General features: G+C 47.4%; 1 protein-coding gene and 1 non-coding gene across 2 annotated transcripts; one reads left to right on the top strand and one right to left on the bottom strand.

Annotated features, from left to right (window-relative positions):
* Positions 1-9,320: 9,320 nt before the first annotated feature.
* On the top strand, positions 9,321-9,634 carry F5J12DRAFT_970669 (uncharacterized protein; the record flags this gene model as incomplete). The annotated part of the gene is made up of 1 exon (XM_051750081.1): positions 9,321-9,634. A coding segment is annotated over one exon (314 nt), but the record flags the coding sequence as incomplete, so codon positions are not given.
* Positions 9,635-19,836: 10,202 nt separating this feature from the next.
* Positions 19,837-19,909, bottom strand: F5J12DRAFT_t202. Its single transcript has one exon. It is a non-coding gene; the product is annotated as a tRNA-Phe (tRNA).
* Positions 19,910-21,728: the final 1,819 nt, after the last annotated feature.

A 21,728-nucleotide genomic window follows, 5' to 3' on the forward strand; every position in this document is an offset into this window, starting at 1 on the left:
TGATCAAGCATTGCCCTTCATTCACCAAGCTCAACCTTGGGACAGTGTATATATGTAGAACTAAAACTCCCTAAGATGCTTGCCCAACTGGCTATGTCACTCAGGTGCTCTTGGTCACACTGATGGAGGCAAGAAGAAACTATGGGTGGATCTGCCCACTATAAGTATCATACTGCCATTGACCCTCAGTGCCAGGTATGAATGGATAGGGGAGAAGTTGTAATCTAGTTTGAGTGAAGCAATTAAAGACAAAGTCTTCTCAGCTATCACTTCAAACCAGAGAGTGTGGGAGTGGAATCCATTGATTGAGGACCAAGCTCAAAATGAACTAGATTAGAGAAACTGGCTATGACAAATGATGGGACTTATATACTGCCTTACTGTTTGTACATACTGCCATGAGAGAATGTTTGAGAAGGAAGCAAACAAAAGAGAGAACTACACTATTGGATGAATGCAAACACATGGTGTCAGCAAGGCATGGCCTTACTAAGTATTGTGTAAGTGTGAACAAGCAAGCAAAGGAAAAGTCCAAGATGACTAATCATCCCTAAAGCATAACCCTAACCAGAGGGTAGATATATATAGGCAAGTAGGAAACATGGAAGTGGAAAGTCTACTGGTTGTTACACAACACTAGACACTGAACAATCCTTCAACATTGCACACATCAATGAAATACTCCTAGCACAGATTAGAGATGAGCTAGTACACTCAGCACAAGTCACAGAACTGGAGTCCCTAAAACAGGTCAGTCCTCCCTGTTAGATTTGGCAAGTTATACATAGTCCTTTCCAAATACATCTGCTCTGAGACATGAGAATTACTTTCTGCTGTAAGGCTTTCATACTTTACATCACTATTGACCATGCTATTAACTTTCACACCCTTGTGTTTATTGTGTTCATAGTGTCTCACCACATCAATCGTTTCACTTGTCCCCTTTGCTAGGGACCATGGCTATGTATATCTACCAGGAGTTCCTACCAGCTTCTGTCCCAAAGTGTCCTGGTACATCCCATCCTTGTCTGCTCCCTCTCAGCCCATCCAGCTTGGTCAGTGCATTCTTTTTGTCAGTATGACCTCTAGGAGGATGTTCTTTGGTCACCTCAGGTCTGTCATTCACTTGGACAGGTCTTATGTGGTCATTTCAGTCTCTCCAGTCCAAGAAGCATACAGATCCTTCCTCCTTGCTCCCTGCAACATCTTCATACCACTCTCATCCATCATTCTTCCAAAATTGTGACAGCTACAGTATAATCTACTGTTCTCCACTCTCCCTGATCACATCCATGATGAGTATGATGCACATCTTGCCTCCTTATTGCAAGATACAGCAGAAGACACTCCCCCTTCATCCTCTCTTCCAACAGAGCCTCATTCATGAAGTTTTTATTTGCTTCACTGAGAGGATGGTTAGGGGGGGAAAGTTGGATCCCCTATGCTCCTGTCACCCCACAGACCCCCAAAGCTTGACCCCTGTTGACATCTGACTCACCCTGTCCACTTTTGGATGTACTATATTGGCATCAGATCAGTGCTGCCTCCCTGTCATCCCACTTTGGCCCAGAAGTGATCCCTTCAAGATGTGACATGCACAACCTCCCCCTAATGTGATTCCAGTGCACTTTCCCAGTTTTTGACATTATTTGACTCATACCTTGACATTCTGACTGTCTTTGACTCACCTATTGCCAATAATTACCAATCTTTTGACCTTGCTTACTGATTCTTTGCTTGTTGGCTTACTTATCCTTACCAATGCTTACCAATGCTTTCTAAGATGGTTACCCACTGCTTACATTCCTTACTTATCACTTACCAATCACTTACCAAGTGTTTGCACCTTGTTTTCCATAGGCAATGCCCCTGTACTGTATATAGATCACTGTACTTAGATAGCTGGAAAAAAAAGATGTCAGAGAGCCCCTCTTGCTTGCAATTTATCATCTCTCAGTAATTCATTCAGCAGCTTCAATAGTTGAGACTTTATTAAGGGTCTAACTATCATCTACTTCACTTATCATCATCTATCATCAATCTACTTTGCTCCAAGTCCTCCCTGAGCTCAGTGCAGCTCAGAGCATCAAATTAAGTTGTCATCCATCCTTTGGTAGGCTGACAGCAGTCTACCCCATTGCATTTTATTGCATTATTGCTCTCTCTTTGTCAGGAGCACCCCCAACCCTCAGCACTCACCTTTGAGTCTTGTAGCTCACAAAAACCCTCCCAAACCAAAGGTTCTACCATCTAGGTACCACATGGGCACACCACCACTCACTCTCATTGTCTTTTGTGTTGGTTTTGGTTGGTTTTCACCACTGAACCACACTTTGACTCACAGCATGATTGAGTATACTTCATATAGATATATGTGTGACTCCCTCCCACACTACCATAGCACAAAGAGCAGCACCACTGACAATCACTTGCTCCTTTCCCCTCACCCCCCCCCCCCCCCCTGTTTCTCCTCCCCTCTAACACTACCTCCCTCATGGGCTGCATGCCTTCCCCCCCACATGGCATTGGCCCCAGGCTGTGACACCAAACACAGCCAATGCATGTCTCACACCCCACCCCACCCAATTACACATCAGACCTCTCTTGGGCTACACACCTTCACTGCCCTTCAATTACACATTGAACTCCAATGGTTACATGCCTTCACCCCCAACCCCCAACCCCCCCCACAGCTACACACCCCCATTCTTTCTTACAAACAGATCACTGGCAGGTATAATGCTGGTCTCAACAACCAAACTGCATCCAGAGCATACCCCCAGCCCAAGCACCAGCAATCCCCCACCAGCACTCCAGGAGGCTTCAACAAGAGGCAGACCCTTTTGGACCTCAATGAGCCAGCCAGATTCAGGCCCCCTACCAGTCTGTGCAGTCTGCCTCAGCAGAGAACACCACAACATCCCAGTTGTCAAATGCCAAGCCCCCTGCATGTGGGACAACAAGCACAATACCTTCTCAGATCATGTACACAGGGTCCTCTACTCCAGGAAAGGCCTCTGCCTCTGCCCAAGATGGTAATGCAAAGAAGGCTGCTCAGAGTGACATGACTCCATGCACCTCTGCTCTGGCTGCAGACTTGTGACTCACAGCACTAGCAAATGCCCTCAAGCTCAGATGGCTCCATCCCCACACCCCATATAGAGCAGACACCTGGGAGTGAGCCCTCCAAGGCTTGCATTGCCCACAGTGCTTTGCATCAATACCAGAAGGCTTACAGAACAGTTTTTTAATAGATTTCCCCCCAATCTCCCATACCCAGTCCCCCCCTAATAAAGTTTCCATTAATACATACCAAGATAAGTTCAAAGAAATTGTTAATAAAGAAATAACCAAAGGGAGATTCATTGGCCCTGATCCTGAAGCTGGGTAAACCAGGCAAATTCTGACTAATTCAGAATTTCTCTTTTCCCCTGTCACTGATGCCACACCACCCTAACCCCCCCATCAACTCCTCCATATCCACAGAAAACTTCCCATGCACATGGGGCAAATTCTCCATTGTATTCCTACTAGCCTCCAGACTCCCACCAGGATATGAAATAGCCACACATGATGTAGTGGAAGCATATTGTCCCCCTACACCCATCCCAATGGCCAGCAGCCATAGTAAGGATCTCTGACATGCAGGCATGTATGGAAGGCTAGTGGACACAGAAGTGGAGATTTTTAGGAGCCAAGGCATTGGCCCACTCAACAAATGGGTAGATGATCATTTCTTCACCAGAATACAAAAACAGTACCTACAAGAATACAATGCCTCCAGACAACAATGGAACATGCAAATAGCCCTGGCTGGCCTCCAATATTCAGGTAGCAGAGTCATCTTCAAAGGCATCACACATGAAGACAGATCCTTCAAAGAGTTCAACAAAGATTGCTGCCACCCCTTATTTGATCACTTGGCCAACACCCCTAGATCAGAGCATGATGCAGCTTTCACCTACAACTTTGACAACATCAACACAATCTCTAGAGAGCTCAGTATCCCCTGGGAGGTAGAGAAAGACCAGGGTTTCAACCACTCCACAATATACATCAGTTTCCTATGGGATCTCCAGCACCAGGTGGTGACCCTCAGCGAAAACAAGACCACCAAATACCTACAAGCCATTCATGAATGGCACAAATGACAGGTACACATGCTACAAGATGTACAGGAATTGTACAGCAAGCTCTTGCATGCCTCCTCTTTGCTCCCCCAAGGATGTGCATACCTAACTAGCCTAGAGTGCATGATCACAGTATGCTCACCGAAGCCTTTCTTACCTCACAGGCTGGACAAACACTGCCAAACAGACTTCAAATGGTGGACAAGTGCACTGCAGGAAGGGAAACTCCAACACCCTCTGATCCCCCCTCCAACTCAAGTAGACCTCCAAGCATTTTCAGATGCTAGCTCTGGCTTTGGCATTGGAATCATTGTCAGCAAAGGATGGAGGGCCTGGCACCTCATCCCAGGCTGGAAGTCAGCAGGATCCAAACACAACATCAGCTGGGCAGAAGCCATTAGCTTTGAATTCCTCATCAACACAATCAACATGATCCTATCCTCCCCTACCCACATCACTGTCCACAGAGATAACACTGGCATTGTGGAAGGCTGGTGGACAGGCAGACACTGAAACTGAGAAGTCAATGAAATTTTCAAATGTATACACAATCTCATCCACAATCCCAACTCTAACCTGCTTAGCATCCAAACAACATACATTTGGAGTGGTGACAACCCAGCAGGCCAGCCATCAAGAGGCATCTATGGTAACCCCAGAAATGTCCTCCCTCCTCTCCCCATCCCTAGCTACCTTTGCCAGCTCATTGTTAACTTCGATGCCCCCATCCTACCAGCAGAACAACGAGTGTGCCAAGAAGGCTACTATGCACTCCAACCTGCCCAGGCCATCAACTGTATTGTGAAACAGCACAAGGCAGAGAGGAACCTCTCCTCCCACCAATGGCTTGTTGATGAGCTCATCAACAAAGCCATTGCTGACCTCAAATAACAAAGCCAACAAGTTCAACACACTGCTGAACAACACAGACTCCACACAGACATCAGCCCCAAAGCCCTACCACCCCCACCTCACCCCAGCCCCCTCACCCCTCAGACCACATTGTCATGCCAGAGATAGGCATCTCTGCTGGTGCCCAGCCTCCTCAACCCCAGAAGCAACAGCCTCTGCACCACTCTCAACAGAGATCATCCAGCAAATAACAAGCATAATTGGTGCCTCTTGGACAGAGGCCACCAAAGAACTCTATGGGACAAGCATACTAGTCTACCACATTTTCTGTGACATGAACAACATCCTAGACAGTGATAGGTGCCCAATTTCATCCAACTTACTCTCAGCATTCCTAGCAAGCTGTGCTGGAGCCCACTTGGGTTCCACTCTCACAAACTATGCAGCAGGCATCTGAGTGTGGCACATTGTGCACAGATGTGGCTGGAACATCAACAAAAGAGAGTACAAAGCCATCCTGGAGGGTGCCACAAGGCTAGCCCCCACTTCTTCTAAATGTCCCCACAGAGCTCCATTCACCACTGACACCCTTGAACTTCTCCACAGCATGTTAAACAAAGATGACCCATGCAATGCAGCAATATATGCATGCATAGTAGTAACTTTCTACTGCATCGCCAGACTAGGAGAATTTACCATACCCTCCATCCAAAGTTTTGACCCAATGAAACACATCTCCAGAGCAAGTTACTGACTTGTACACAATCAGCACGGTCTCCTGGTAATAGTCTTCAACCTCCCAGCCACAAAGTGCTTGATCAAGGGAAAAATGGTTCAATGTGCCCCCCAAGACAACCTCATCACAGACCCCATGTGAGCCCTACAAAACCACATTTGTCTATACCCAGCTACCAATGATGCGTACCTCTTTGCCTGGAAGCACCCCATTCATGGCATTAGACCCTTATCCAAGACAGAAGTAATAAGAATGATAGCAAAACTAGCTAAATCTCACCCAGGACTGCCAAATATCAAGGGCCACAGCCTCCACATTGGAGGCATGCTCTTTTACCTACTAAACAAAGTCCCTTCATCAGTAAATCACTTTTTCTGGCCAGAACTGTCCAGAGCTGTCCAGCACTGGACAGATTCCCTAGGACTGCCAGCACGCAAAGTGGTTTACTGATGTTTCAATGTCGTTAAGACCATGGGTTGCTGGTCAGGGGATTCATTCACCTTATACCTTAGGCACCATGCTCTGGTGCTCACTCCTTTCCTACGGTCCAAACCAGAGCTTCTTAACATTCTCAAATGATACATACTCCCCCCAGTATGGTAGGAAGTGAGTCCACAGCTCCTTTTTCCCAGGCCTCAAGCTTCACTGGATGTGTTGCTGACTCCTTATGTTTTGGGTTTCACAGCTCAGCTTGACAATTCAGATCTTGGCCTCAGGCTGGAAAACCTAATGGTTTTTGCCCAGTCCCTTTCAAGCAGCACCCCTAGTGATATAGTACTTCACTGAATACTCTTAGATTCTCTCCCACAAGCACCATACATCCCTTCCCCTAGCTAACTAGTTGAATGCATAGATGGATGACTCTGGTGATACAGGCTGACTATGCAAGATCACTGTGATCACAGGATACAAAGAATGGGGCAACCAACATACTGTGCACAAGGTACTGTGGTTACGAGTGATGGTGACAAGGACAAGGGTGACAACAGCAGCGAGTAGCATGATAGTGATGATGACAATGATGACTAGACTTAGCATGGATCAATGGCCAAGTGAGATCAGATGTGCCACTCGACAGAAATGGGGCACAAAGAGCACAGATGGAGAGCCCAATGGCTCACAGGTTTGTTTTTATTTCAAAACATTTTACTTACATCTATTCTACACTAGGGAAAGCCAGTACATGTGATGAAGAGTGACTGACACCCAGACAATTGAGATACAAGAAACAATGAAGACAGTGCTGGATGCAGAGTGGTGGCCATGCAAGGCTAGAACAGCCATTCTATGGAGACAAGGCATGATGAGCATGGGTACTGGGCTCAACAGCCCAGGGTTTTGTTTTGATTCTAGAATGTTTTACTTACATCTACCACATTTTAAGGGGTACAGGCTTCTACAGAATATTGTACAGAAGCTACAGCAGTTGCTGGCAATGACAGTAGCACTTAATGCAGGTCGAAGACTGCATGAGACAAGAACAACTGTCCAAAGGAAATGATGTGCGATGGAGACTACTGGGCTCGAATGCTCTGAGTTCTGTTTTAGTTCTAGGATATATTAGTTACATCTTCATTATGTTGAGATAACCACAGACTGAGGCCACTTGTGCCCAGTGTAAGAGACTGTTATTCAAGGGAATACTACATAAGACATACCTTGTGCCCAGTGTAAGAGACTGAAGAAAATTTCACTGGGCACACAACAGTAAGTGCGCAAAAATGATAAACAAAGGTAAATAATAAACAAAAGCAAACCAAGGAGACTTAGAGCGAAGCTAAGTGTCCACTACATGTCTGTAGGGTTAGGTAGAAATAACACAGAGGAGAAATGCAGTCCTGAGGTGCACAGGCACCTAATATGAACACATTATTCTAGGGAAGCTGATCATCTATGACAAAAAGCGATCACAATTCAAGATTCTAAGACAAGCTACAAATGAAGCTCACCCAGAAGTAAGACAAGAGCAACTGCGATAACCATGGTGACCACTACAGCAACAATGACAATGATGACACTACTTGGAGCAGATCAACAGCCATACAAGATAGGAGATGCCATTCAATGGAAATGGGGCATGACGAGCATGGGTTCTTGGCATGATGGCCCAAGGTTTTGTTTTGATTCCATAATGTCTTACTTACAACTACTCTATTCTAGGAAAAATGGTCATACAAAACAATGTGCGAGTGACATTCAAGCAGCCATGGATACTGTGGATGACAACAACCTATGGGGAGAGCCAAAGGACTGTCCTTGCGAAGCTACATGACATGAAACAGTGATGCTACTATGAATGGGGCAAGTGGATAGGGCAAACTGAAGGCTCGAAAGTGGTGTTTTTCTTTTCGTACAGTATGGATGCTACACCTGATGGAACCATGTACAGACTAGCGATGGTGATGAAGACAACAATGACACTAACATGGGTGACAGTGATGATGACAATGCTTGACACCAGTCGAGGGCCATGTGATGCTAGAACAGCCATCCGGTGGACATGGAGCATGGTGGAGGCCAATGCTGAGCTCGAGAGCTCTAGGTTTTGTTTTGATTTCATAGCATGTTACTTACAGCTATCCTACTCTAGGGAAAATGGGTATTCAAGATGAAGCATGACAGAGGTCCTCGCGATTGCAATTCAAGGATCAATGATGAACTATGGACAAAAGCGATCGTCGAGGATACAACATCTGACATGCATGGATATGGAACCTGGCAGCTCAAATTTTTATTTTTGCTTTACAGATTTTTACTTATGGACACATGATTCTAGAGTGGATGATGACTTAGAAGGAAAACCACAGCAGGTCACAGAGCAACAAGTACAAGGACCACATGGAAGTACCATGGGACTAGTGCAACAGCTACGAGTGAACAATGACTTAGAAGGAAGTCCACATTATCTTACAGCACTACAAGTACAATGGGCACAAAATGCCACAAGAAACAAGTTCGAAGCGACTCTATGGACTTGTGTGCAAGACTTAATTTGAATAGCAACACAAGGGCGAAGTTTGAAGTCACAATGGGATACATGACATGTGAGAAGTATTGGGACCACACTGAGTGGGCTCGAAGGCCCAAGTTTTGTTGTTTTCTTTCAAGTGTTTCACTTATGGCTACATTGTTTTAGGGAACATAAGTTATTACAGAGTGTTGATGAATCTTTGAGCAACAACACACTTACAGCACAAAGTAAATTTTTAGGTCAACATGCCATCGAGCAGGTAGCAAAGGGAGATGCTGTCTCCATGTTGGATATCATGCAGAGACATCATGACACCCCAGGTCATATGGAAAATGTCACAGATGAGTGGGACATGTTGGATGTATAAAAAATTTTGGGCATTACATGTATCATACAGAACACCTTGCTATGGCAAGGTGTGAGGGACCTCTCCGTCTAAATCAAGATCAACATCGAAGGCGCTGGAGCTGTCATTGATGCAGCTGGCATCTGTAGACTCATCTACACAAGTTCCTCAAGTGTCATATTTAATGACACCAATGTCGAGAGTGTCAACAAATGAGTACCCTGTCCCAAGAAGCCATTCAATGTATATAATGAGGCCCAGGAGGTGTTCAGGCCCAGAGACAGCCAGATCAGTGACAACAACCCATTGGATTATACCTACATCAAGAACATCACACACGCACACCAACTCACAGGGGATGGGCTCATTCCTTGTACCTCTTGCTCACCTACCACATTGAGCAAACCCAAACTAGACCTCAAGGGTGCCACAGCTGTGTTCATCAAATCTCTACACCACACTCTCCCCCCCATATGTGCCACAACTGAATATCACTGCATACTGCACAGCTCTCTGCAGCTACTCAGTCCCTATGTCACACCCCCACCCAATGCTGAATCCATCCTATCCATGTTCAACACCTCATTTGACCCACATGAATCTACAGACTTCATCCTCTGTTTTCAAGCAGATGGAACAAGCATTCTTCATCACAAATGGAGAACTGGTTTATTTCTGGGAAATTGCAGGAGTGTGTGATGAGTGTGAGTGAGGACAATCGCACTTACATCAGTAAATCACTTTTGCTGGCCAGAGCTGTCCAGAGCTGTCCAGCACTGGACAGATTCCCTAGGACTGCCAGCACACAAAGTGGTTTACTGATGTAGTCATACAAGGTATATACAAATGACTGCAGGAAGTGTCAAGGGTGCAGGCAACAGGATTGTGAATTATCACCAAGCAATGGTTGTTTGAAGCAACAGAGAGATGTCAACAGGGTTGGGGCATAGAGGATTCATGCACTGAGCTTGACAGCTCAATCTTTCTCTTTTACTTTGTGTCATATCACTTACAGTTGCATTTCTAAAGGAAAATCCAGTATACATGATGAAGTACAAGAACATACAAGACAGGACAGAGAATTGTCAATGTGGATCTATGCAGTGCAGCACAACAGTTCTACTATGAGTGGGGAGAATGGGTACAGTACTTGAGAGAAAGATTGCTAACATTACAGCATGATATTGAGGAGAACAGACTGCTCAATGATGAAGGCCAAGAGGCTGCATGGTGGATACTTGCAACAATGATGAGACTTAGTGTGGATCGATGGCCACAAGAGATAGGAAGTGCCAGGCAACAGAGGCAAAGCACAATGGGCGCAGACCCTGAGCTTGACAGCTCGAGTTTTCGCCTTGGTTTTGGAATGTCTTACTTACATTGTTGTTATTATAAGAGACACAGATGTCTACAACGAGTGGCAACCACTGTACAAGAGTCTACAATGGACTTCGAGCAAAGGACTCATGGATGTATAGTAAAGCAAGTACAGTGAATGCTGTTTGGACTACAGCAACGGCCTTTGCAGGTAGATAAGTGCAAGGTTCAGACCGACACTGTTGGCCACACATCACTTGTTCAATATTCTTTTGATGTTTCTTCTACGTATCTCATTTGTGATTGATCTAGTTCTTATTCACACCCATTCTTACTGATATTGCATGCCTGTTCTCTCTACTATGAAAAGGGCCATGTATCTTAATGTACAGGGAGAATTTTCCTATGTACCAGAAATACAGACCTCAGTGTCTTGGAACTTTGAGGTAACCACAGGAAAGCTCCTTGTGTAGTGTCATCGCAAGTGCCTCACTTCACTGTCACCACTACATATTTTTTCCAGCCTATACAGTCTAACCCCAAACCCTAAATGATATCCCCACCAATACCTTCTCCACCATCTGCAGAACTGATCCCCTGCAGAGACAAAAGAGTAAGTATCCAAATACTTGATAAAAAGATGGTTAACACCCAAGTGTCCATTCACCAAGCAACAAAAGCTTGAGCATCATCCTTACCTCCTAGCCTGATGACTCAGCCTGGCACTGAAGTTGTCAACAGGACCCTGCTTCTGAAGCTGACTCCATTAGGAAGTCAGTATTCCACCCCAGTTGGTAAGCCCTTTGAGGGTAGTGTCTGGAGCTACAGCGATGTGGTTAAAAATGGCTCTAGGAGCCCCAGTCCAGTGTACTGTGGCGCAGCTGTAGACACTCCTGGTTCGAGCCCTAGTTCACTGGTGTATCCTGGTGATGACATTGTCCTGGAGACCTCACAAGCTAGATCTGTTAGAGTTCAGGTACCAATTCACAGAGATAGTGATGCCTTACCCGATGATGTCCAATGTGAATCCATGTCCATGTTCCCAGTGAGTGAGACAGAGGCAGAGCACACTGAATGGACAAAAGTGGTGCACAGATGATCGCATGAGTGTCATGCCCAAAGCAAAGTAAGACAAGACATCAGAGATGCCATCAGACAGGCAGAATGACAAATGACCCCAGATGAAAGAGCATGAATCCAGAGGAGGTCTGTTTCAGTGGCAAGATGTGGTGCTGACGAGTCTATGTCTGAGAGTGATCAATCACCTGAAAACAAAGATCCTAAAGGGAAAGGCCCTGACCCTAAGAACTGGGGAGGTTTAAATTTTGATGATGCAGAAGTAGATCCTGATGCACAGCATGCAGCCCTCACATTGTGGAATATGGTGAATGTGCTCACCAAGGATGGTGGACTAGAACACCAACCTGGTGCACTTGAGGGAAGCCACTTGAAGAATGCAGACCTGCATAATAAAGATGGAGGCCTGACCACCAATAGTGAGAATGCGGAACATAGGTCTAAGAAAGAAAAGTCTAAGCACAAAAGGAAGACTAAAAAGAAAATGACTAAGCCTGCGAAGGCACTCCTGAATCTTGTAAAAGATATGGTGGATAAAGCTGTGTGCCCAGACCACAAACAGCAAGAATGTCAAAAGATGCCTAAGGCCATGGAACCTATAAAACAGATCAACCCGAAGAGCTTCATAGGACTCATGTTCAAATGGATAGAGAAGGGATGAGAAACACTCAAAGAAAAATAAGAGAAAGGCAAGACAAAAGTTGGACTCTTCCAGCGATGAGGACTCCAGTTCATCTGAGCCTGAAGACTTGTTCAGTGAGAGCTCTAGTGATGATGGCTTGCCGTCTTCTAGCTCGAGTAGTGATACATCGAGCTCATCAAGCTTGAGCAATGATGACTTGTCCTCAATGAGCAGCAACTCCTTGTCTGACACAAGTGAATCATCTACAAGCTTGTGAAGATGATGAGGAAGGTCCCGATGCCATAAAGGGCAAGGCAAAGGATGCCATAAATCTAAGAAGCATTCCAAATCCCAAAGAAAGACAATGCTCAAGCCTATCCCACTGGACAAGTATGATGGATCTGATGACATCCATGCTTTCCAGCAATTTGTTACTGAAGGCACAGCCTATGTCACAGATGGCTGAGTCAGGCCTAAGAAGTGTGCTTTTATTCTGTTGCACTACTTGACTGGAAAGGCACATGAGTCCTATGTGTGAGAAGTGTCTGGAGACCCTTACAAGTGGAGACTTTCAGACTTTTTTGTTCATATTAGGTGCCTGTGCACCTCAGGACTGCATTTATCTTCTGTGTTATTTCTATCTAACCCTACAGACATGTAGTGGACACTTAGCTTCGCTCTAAGTGTCCTTGGTTTGCATTTGTTTATTGTTTACCTTTGTTTATCATTTTTGCGCACTTACTGTTGTGTGCCCAGTGAAATTGTCTTCAGTCTCTTACACTGGGCACAAGGTATGTCTTATGTAGTATTCCCTTGAATAAAGTCTCTTACACTGGGCACAAGTGGCCTCAGTCTGTGGTTATCTCAACAGGTTATGAGCCCCACGCTCTAGGATTCTCAGCACTCGTCGGTCGCCACGTAATCCACCTCTGCGCAAAACCTCGACCCAAAGGAACCACACACTCACTCGCTACAGCTCAATCTTCGAGCTCCCAGCTTCCAGACTCACCCCATCCACCCTATCCTTCTCCTCTCGACTCGAAATTCGCCACCATGGCTGAGGACCATGCCAACTCGTCGCCCTCCGTTGCTAAACTCACTGCCTCCAACTACTCGACCTGGAAAGGCGAAATGAAGGCTTTCCTGCGCACAAAAGGGCTCTGGACCATTGTTAGTGGTCTGGAAAAGCGCCCTGATGACTCCAAAGTTGAAGCTCAGGCCAAATGGGACCTTAGAGCGGACAGGGCAGCTGGAGAACTCTACCTGGCGCTTTCTAGTGAGCAGAGGACCCATGTAGATGCTGTGCAGGATGATCCTGTACAGATCTGGAACACCCTGGCCTCCATCCACCTCCAGCAGCGCCCTGGAGCTCGTTTTAATGCCTGGGATGACGTCTTTTCAATCAGGAAGGCCCCAGATGAGTCCCTGTCCTCCCTAATCGCTAGAATCGAAGATTCCATGTCCAAAATCCAGGAATTGCGCCCTAGGGATGTTCATATGTGGTGCCTGTGCACCTCATTTCGCAGTTTGTCCTTTATTATGTTCTGTTCTCACTCTACAGACTTGCAGTGGGCACTTAGCTTCGCTCTAAGTGTCCTTGGTTTACATTTGTTTATTATTTACATCTGTTTATCATTTTTGCGCACTTACTGCTCTGTGCCCAGTGATATTTTCTTCAGTCTCTTACACTGGGCACAAGGTATGTTTCCTGTAGTATTTACTTAAATATCAGTCTCTTACACTGGGCACAAGGCCTTAAGACTGGGTGATTTTATCAGGTTATGAGCCCCGCGCTCTAGGACGTTCTGGACACGTCATACGACACGTCATCAGTCTCTGCGCGAAATTTCGACCCGCTACACCCACTCCCTCGGCCTCTACCACATTTTCCTCGCACCCAAACTTCGAGACTCATCCCATCCATTCCCTGCTCCCCCTGTCTGCTCGAAACTCGCCCTAATGGCCGAAGAACACTCCCAGCCATCGACCACTGTGTCAAAACTCACCTCCACCAACTATAACACCTGGAAGGGCGAGATGAAAGCTTTCCTTCGCACCAAGGGCCTCTGGACCATTGTCAGTGGCACTGAGAAGCGCCCTGATGACTCCAAACTCGAAGCTCAGATCAAATGGGACCTCAGAGCTGACAAGGCAGCTGGAGAACTCTATCTGGCGCTTTCTAGTGAACAAAGGACCCATGTAGACGCTGTACAGGATGATCCTGTACAAATCTGGTCCACCCTAGCTTCCATCCACCTTCAACAACATCCTGGAGCTCGTTTTAATGCTTGGGACGACTTCTTTTCGATCAGGAAGCAGCCAGAAGAGTCCCTGAGCTCCCTCATCGCTAGAATCGAAGATTCTATGTCCAGGATCCAAGAACTTCGCCCTAGGGACAGCTCTAATCCCTATTCCATCAAGGATCTGGATAATGAGCTTGTGTGTATGGCTATGGTGCGCTCTCTGGGTGAGGAATATGCCCATTTTGCGTCATCACTACTGCTCTTCCACTCCCTGGACAAGGATAAGCTAAAGGAAGCTTTTCTGGCCGAAGAATCGCAGAGGAAGCGGCGCCCTGATGCAGGGGGATCAGACCACGCGTTATTCACCTACTCCGCAAATTGCAAGTGCCCAAATTCATCCCCTTGCTCGTTCTGTGATTATCAAGGACACTGCATCCATAAGTGCGAAAGGATGGAAAGATCTAAGGCTTTCTACCGCTCTAGGAAGAATAAGAAGGACAAGAAACCTGCCAACACCGCAAATCAAGCATCCTCACCTTCTGCTTCTTCCCAGGCAACAGGGACAGTGCCAACAACTCCCTCACTGAACCAGAGCACGTCCCAAGCGGTAGAATTCGCCGGAAATGCAAGTCTTCGCTTCCCTGACCCCTCCTCCCTTCTCTGCCCTCTGCAACTCGATGCTGACATCCATTGGATCGCAGACTCGGGCGCCACTGCTCATATGACGCCCCATCGCCATTGGCTGCGAAATTACAGCCCAAAATGCGTGCCTATCAAGCTAGCAGACAATAAAATTGTCTATTCAGCTGGGATTGGGTCTGTGCTATTTGAGCCTGTGGTGGGAGGTCAAAAGCGTCGTGCTGTCGAGTTTAGCAATGTTCTGCATGTCCCTGCTCTTCGCAATAATCTATTATCTGTTTTATTTCTCTGCCGCACCAGGGGCTTCAATGTGAGCATCAACTCTTCGCAGATGGCCTTTAGGCTGCGCACTCGACACCCTCTCTTCATTGCACGAATTTCGGACAACAACTCTGCACTCCTGGAGGGTGACACTGTTCCCCTCACTCAGTATGCCTCAGCAGCAACTACCCTACCTCTGGACCTTGACCTATGGCACAGGAGACTTGCCCACCACCATCTAGCAGGTGTTAAATCGCTCCTACAGCGAAAACTGGTGACTGGAATGGCCATAGACTCAAAGTCTACACCTGACCCTGTCTGTGAACCTTGCCTGGCTGGCAAGATCCATGCCAATCCCTTCCCTACCTCGTCCTGGTGCGCTTCACGGCCTCTAGAACTTGTCCACAGTGATGTACACCATGTGGGCCACCAAACCTTCTCTGGCTACAAATATTGGGTCACTTTCATCGATGATTTCTCTCGCTTTCGCTTTGTTTTGCCTCTAAAAGCGAAGTCTGATGTCTTTGAGGCCTTCAAAACCTTCAAAGCCTTTGCTGAGAACCAGACAGAGCGAAAAATCAAGATTTTGCGCGATGACAAAGGAGGGGAGTATATGAGCAAGGCCTTTGCTGATTTTACCACCCAATGCGGTATCCTGCGCCAGCACACAGTCAGAAATCGACCCCAGCAGAATGGAGTTGCAGAGCGAGCCAACAGACTGCTTTCTGAGCGAATTACAGCCATGTTGGACGAGTCTGGGCTGCCCAAGGCCTTCTGGGGCGAGTGCCTTGCCTCCCTGGTGCATGTGTGGAACAGGTGTCCTACTGAAGCGGTTCAGAATGCAACCCCATATCAGCTATGGCATGGGAGAAAGCCAGATGTCTCCCATCTTCGAGTTTGGGGCTGTACAGCCTATGTGCACATCCAGAAGGACAAGAGGCAACCCCTAGATCCCCACATGGAAAAATGCGTGTTTATTGGTTATCCTGAGGGCTACAAGGGGTGGAAATTCTATAACCCTACCACAAAGCGCACCCTGATCTCTGAGAGGGCTGATTTCGATGAGAGGAACTTCCCTCTATCCACTCGCCCCTCTACACCATCCCTGGACACCCCAGAACCACCCAAGGTGCCCCAAGCCGCCTCACCAGCTCCAAATTGCACCCACTACCACTCCATTCCAGATCTGGACTCTGAAAGCGAGTCTGATGACACACTGGATCAAGGGGGTGATATTGAGCCAATAGGAGCTGATCCAAATCCCATTCAGCCTCAGCTTCCTCCCCCTGAACCTCCTGCACCTCCTCTTCGCACTCCATCGCCTGTACCACCCCCTCGTGTGCCTAGCCCTGTTGGAATAGGTGCCAGACTTCCCAGGAGGCACAGACAGAAGCCTAGAGAGTGGTGGAAGCTCTCTCCTGCGCAATTGGATGATGTGGAGGACATGGAAGACAGTGATGATGAACTGGCTATGTCTGCATCCCTTCCTGATGAGCCACTCACATTTGCAGAGGCAATGCGACGTCCCGATGCTGAAAAATGGCGAGAAGCAGCTCTGGAGGAATTGGCTGCGCACCAAAGCAATGGGACATGGAAACTTGTCCCTAGGCCTCCTGGGAGCAAAATTATTGGCTCCAAGTGGGTATTCAAGGTGAAGCGCAATGCTGATGGATCCATAGAGCGCTACAAGGCTCGATTGGTTGCCAAGGGCTATAATCAGCGCCCTGGTTTCGACTATCTCGAAGTATTTGCTCCTACAGCTCGCCTTGCATCCATCAGAGTTATCCTGGCCATTGCAGCCCTCCAGGATCTTCATCTTCGCTCTGTTGATGTCTCCCATGCATATCTGAATGGGAAGATGGACTGTGAAGTTTATATGGCACAACCAGAGGGATTTGTGGAGGGAGATGCCAGATCTGAGGTGTGTCTTCTCCAAAAAGCGATTTATGGCAGCAAGCAGGGTGGAAACCGGTGGAACAAGAAGATGCGCTCTGTACTGGAGTCCCTTGGCTTCAGACAGACCTATTCTGATGCCAGCATCTACATCTACTCCCAAGATGATGTCACCATCATTTTACCTGTCTTTGTCGACGATATGACCCTTGCCTCGCGCTCTGCAGAGGCCATTGACTCCTTTGTCTCAAAACTGAGCCAACACTTCAAAATTCGCGATTTGGGGCCTACCACTCAGCTGTTGGGCATTAAAATTGACAGAGACCGCCCCAATCGCTCGATTTCCCTCTCCCAGCGCCAGTACTGCCTCGATGTCTTGGAGCGATTTGGAATGGCTAACTGTAAGCCCATCTCCACTCCAATGGAGCCCAATCTTCGCCTATCTCGCCAGCAATCACCCCAGAGCCCTGAGGAAGCTCAAACCATGCGCAAAGTCCCATATCTTTCTGCTGTGGGTGCCCTGATGTATCTGGCAACCACAACTCGCCCAGATATTGCATATACTGTTGGAGTTCTAGCCAGGTTCAATTCTAACCCTGGCTGGGCTCACTGGCTTGCTGTTAAACACCTATTGCGCTATCTGAAGGGCACTCTGGATTATGCCATCACTTATTCCCCAGATTCTTCGACTGCTGAGCCATTTACCACCTTCTCTGATGCAGATCATGGTGGGTGCAGGGATTCTGGTCGCTCCACAGGTGGTTATGTGGTCAAGATGGGTACTGGAGCTGTTTCCTGGTCATCCAAGCTGCAGGGAGTTGTCGCCTTATCAACCACTGAGGCAGAGTACATGGCATGATTGAGCCTGTGGCAGCTGATCCAGACCCCATACAGCATCCTGTCGAAATTCCAGAGATCATACCTCCTCCCCCTCACACTCCCTCGCCTCCAGCACCTCCTAGACCTGCCAGTCCCATTGGAATCGGTGCCAGACTGCCAGCTAGGCGCAGACAGAAGCCCAGAGACTGGTGGAAGCTGTCTCCTGCGCAATTAGAGGATGTGGATGACCCTGATGACAGTGATGATGAACTGGCCATGTCTGCATCCATCCCTGATGAGCCACTCACATTTGCAGAGGCTATGCGTCGCCCTGATGCAGATAAGTGGAGAGAGGCAGCCCTGGAGGAGTTGGCTGCTCACCAGAGCAATGGGACTTGGAAACTCGTCCCTAGACCTGCTGGGAGCAAGGTGATAGGCTCCAAATGGGTATTCAAGGTGAAGAGGAATGCAGATGGCTCTATAGATCGCTACAAAGCTCGATTGGTGGCCAAAGGGTATAACCAGCGCCCTGGATTTGATTATCTCGAAGTCTTCGCTCCAACAGCTCGCCTTTCATCGATTAGAGTCATTCTGGCCCTGGCAGCTCTTCAGGACCTTCACCTTCGCTCTGTGGATGTCTCTCATGCCTATCTCAATGGGGAGATGGACTGTGAGGTCTACATGACCCAACCAGAAGGATTTGTGGAGGGAGACCCAAAATCTCAGGTGTGTCTGCTGCAGAAAGCGATCTATGGCAGCAAACAGGGTGGAAATCGCTGGAACAAGAAGATGCGCTCTGTGCTCGAGTCCCTTGGCTTCAGACATACTTATTCTGATGCTAGCATCTATATCTACTCCAAGGATGGAGTAACCATCATTCTGCCTGTCTTTGTGGATGATATGACTCTAGCTTCGAAATCTGAGACTGCCATCGACTCCTTTGTCTCACAACTGAGCCAGCACTTCAAAATCCGTGATCTGGGCCCTACAACTCAACTCCTGGGGATCAAAATCGACAGAGACCGCCCCAATCGCTCCATATCCATCTCCCAGCGACAATACTGCCTGGATGTCTTGACCAGGTTTGGAATGGCAGACTGTAAGCCCATTTCCACACCTATGGAACCCAATCTTCGCCTATCTCGCCAGCAATCGCCTCAGAACCCTCAGGAAGTCGAACAAATGCGCCAGGTGCCCTATCTATCTGCTGTGGGTGCCCTGATGTACTTGGCCACCACAACTTGACCAGATATAGCCTATACCGTCGGAGTACTGGCCAGATTCAACTCTAACCCTGGCTGGGCTCACTGGCAAGCTGTAAAACACCTGATGCGCTACCTGAAGGGCACTCTGGACTATTCTATCACCTATGCTCCTGATCCTTCGACTTCTGAGCCATTTACAACATTCTCTGATGCTGATCATGGTGGTTGCAAGGATTCTGGTCGCTCCACTGGTGGATATGTGGTCAAGATGGGTACTGGTGCAGTATCCTGGTCTTCCAAGCTTCAGGGAGTGGTCGCTTTGTCCACCACTGAAGCAGAGTATATTGCTGCAGTCCAAGCAGGCAAGGAGATCAAGTGGATGCGAAATCTGTTGCAGGAAATTGGCCTCCCTCTCCCAGATGCTTCTACCCTTCGCATTGACAACCAATCTGCGATCTCTGTGGCCAAGAACCCAGAACATCATGGGAGGATGAAGCAACTTGACCTCTGCTACTACTGGCTAAGAGATGCAGTTCAGCAGAACCTGATTTCGCCTATTTTTGTCCCTACAGTCGACCAGGCTGCAGATCTTCTCACCAAACCGCTACATCGCACCAAGGTCATTGGTTTCTGCAAGATGCTAGGACTTGGCACATCAGGGGGGAGCAGTTGAGTGCAGAGGTGCACATTCAGGGGGGAGTGTTCATATTATGTTGCAATAAATGCAACCAGACAGGGGATTGAACCCTGGACCTCCCAGGTTTCGACCAGGTGCTCTAACCACTGAGCTATTTGGTCAAGGTATCTAGGCTTACTTGGTGTGGTTTAACCACCAAGTGCTAGTAGGGACTAGCATTGCTGAGTGCTGGAGTACTACACCTGCAACAGGAAGGCCTTCATTTCGCTGTTCCAGGCAGCATAGTTGGAGGCAGTGAGCTGGGTGATGGAGAGGGCAGCAGTGGTGATGTCTTCACTCATGTTGGCAAGACACAGACACAATGGGTGAGTTCTGGGGCTACTGGCGACAAATATAGGGCTATAGCGCGAGGGATAGGTCCAGGAAGTATGGAAAGTTGCGCAGAGGTGGATGATGTGGCAAATGACGTGTCCAGGGAGTCCTAAGGCGCGGGGCTCATAACCGGTTAAGATATCCCAATACTCAGCACTCTATGTGCACAGAGTCAGTAACTGAATTGTTGTCTATGTAGTTTTACACACCTATGTGCACAGAGTCAGTAACTAAAGAACAAGATACTCTGTGCACAGTTAAAATGCGAACACTGAACAAACAAAGAACAACTGAAGAAAATAAGTGCACACATCATTAATATGGAAGGTGGGGAACCTGGCAATTAGTCTGAGGTGCACAGGCACTAATAGCAACATATCTCCCACACTTTGCACACCCTTATTGTAGTGGCAACAGCGAAGTGAGGCACTTGCGACAACACTACACAAGGAGCTTTCACTTTCCTGTGGTTACCTTGAAGTTCCAAGACACCAAGGTCTGTATTTCTGGTACATAGGAGAATTCTCCCCATATGTTAAGATACATGGCCCTTTTTATAGTAGAGAGAACAGGCATGTGATATCAGTAAGAATGGGTGTGAATAAGAACTAGATCAATCACAAATGAGATACATAGAAGAAATGTCAAAAGAATATTGAACAAGTGATGTGTGGCTGACAGCATTGGTCTGAACCTTACAACCCCCCCTCCAGGGTACAAAGTACCCTTCCTTTGTAGCAGGAGTCCTCAGGCAGTGTTTCCAGTGACAGCTTTGTTGGCAGTCCCCAAGCCAGCCACTGTGGCATCTTCCTCAGCACCTGTGATGGCTTTACCTGGCTGAGTCATTTCCTCATCACCCTCAGTACCCACAAATTCAGTGTAGCTCTTGGTGAAAGTGTCACTGAAACCTTTGACATTGCAGGTGTCAACATTGAGCAGATCTATGGCGAGATGGCTAGGGCCCATGACAGGTAAGTTGGCGGAGTTTTGGAAGAAAGGATCAGTGCTTGTGGCAGCAGATGATATGCTCACAGCAGGTGTTGCCTGGCAATTATGGGCTTTAGATCGCTCACAGTGCCAGGCTGACCAAGAGAGGGGCTCGGAAGACTTCCCCATTTTTGTTTTATCCAAGTGTCGATCACCAAAGGGGGATGCACTGGGTGTTGAGATAACCACAGACTGAGGCCACTTGTGCCCAGTGTAAGAGACTGTTATTCAAGGGAATACTACATAAGACATACCTTGTGCCCAGTGCAAGAGACTGAAGAAAATTTCACTGGGCACACAACAGTAAGTGCGCAAAAATGATAAACAAAGGTAAACAATAAACAAAAGCAAACCAAGGACACTTAGAGCGAAGCTAAGTGTCCACTACATGTCTGTAGGGTTAGGTAGAAATAACACAGAGGAGAAATGCAGTCCTGAGGTGCACAGGCACCTAAGATGAACACTGGGATGTCCACCAAAAGGTCCTCTTTCAAAACAGCCCTTGCCTCTTTTCTCTTGTCACTCTAGGAAGCCATGCATGGTGCATTCATGTTGATGCCCAACCTTGTCAGCAGCCTCCCATAGCAAACTATGCAGTGTAACTGCCTCTGCACCATTAAG

This window comes from Pisolithus orientalis (assembly GCF_024613125.1).
Source record: "Pisolithus orientalis strain OTSU chromosome Unknown F5J12scaffold_77, whole genome shotgun sequence".
Lineage (NCBI taxonomy): Eukaryota > Fungi > Basidiomycota > Agaricomycetes > Boletales > Pisolithaceae > Pisolithus > Pisolithus orientalis.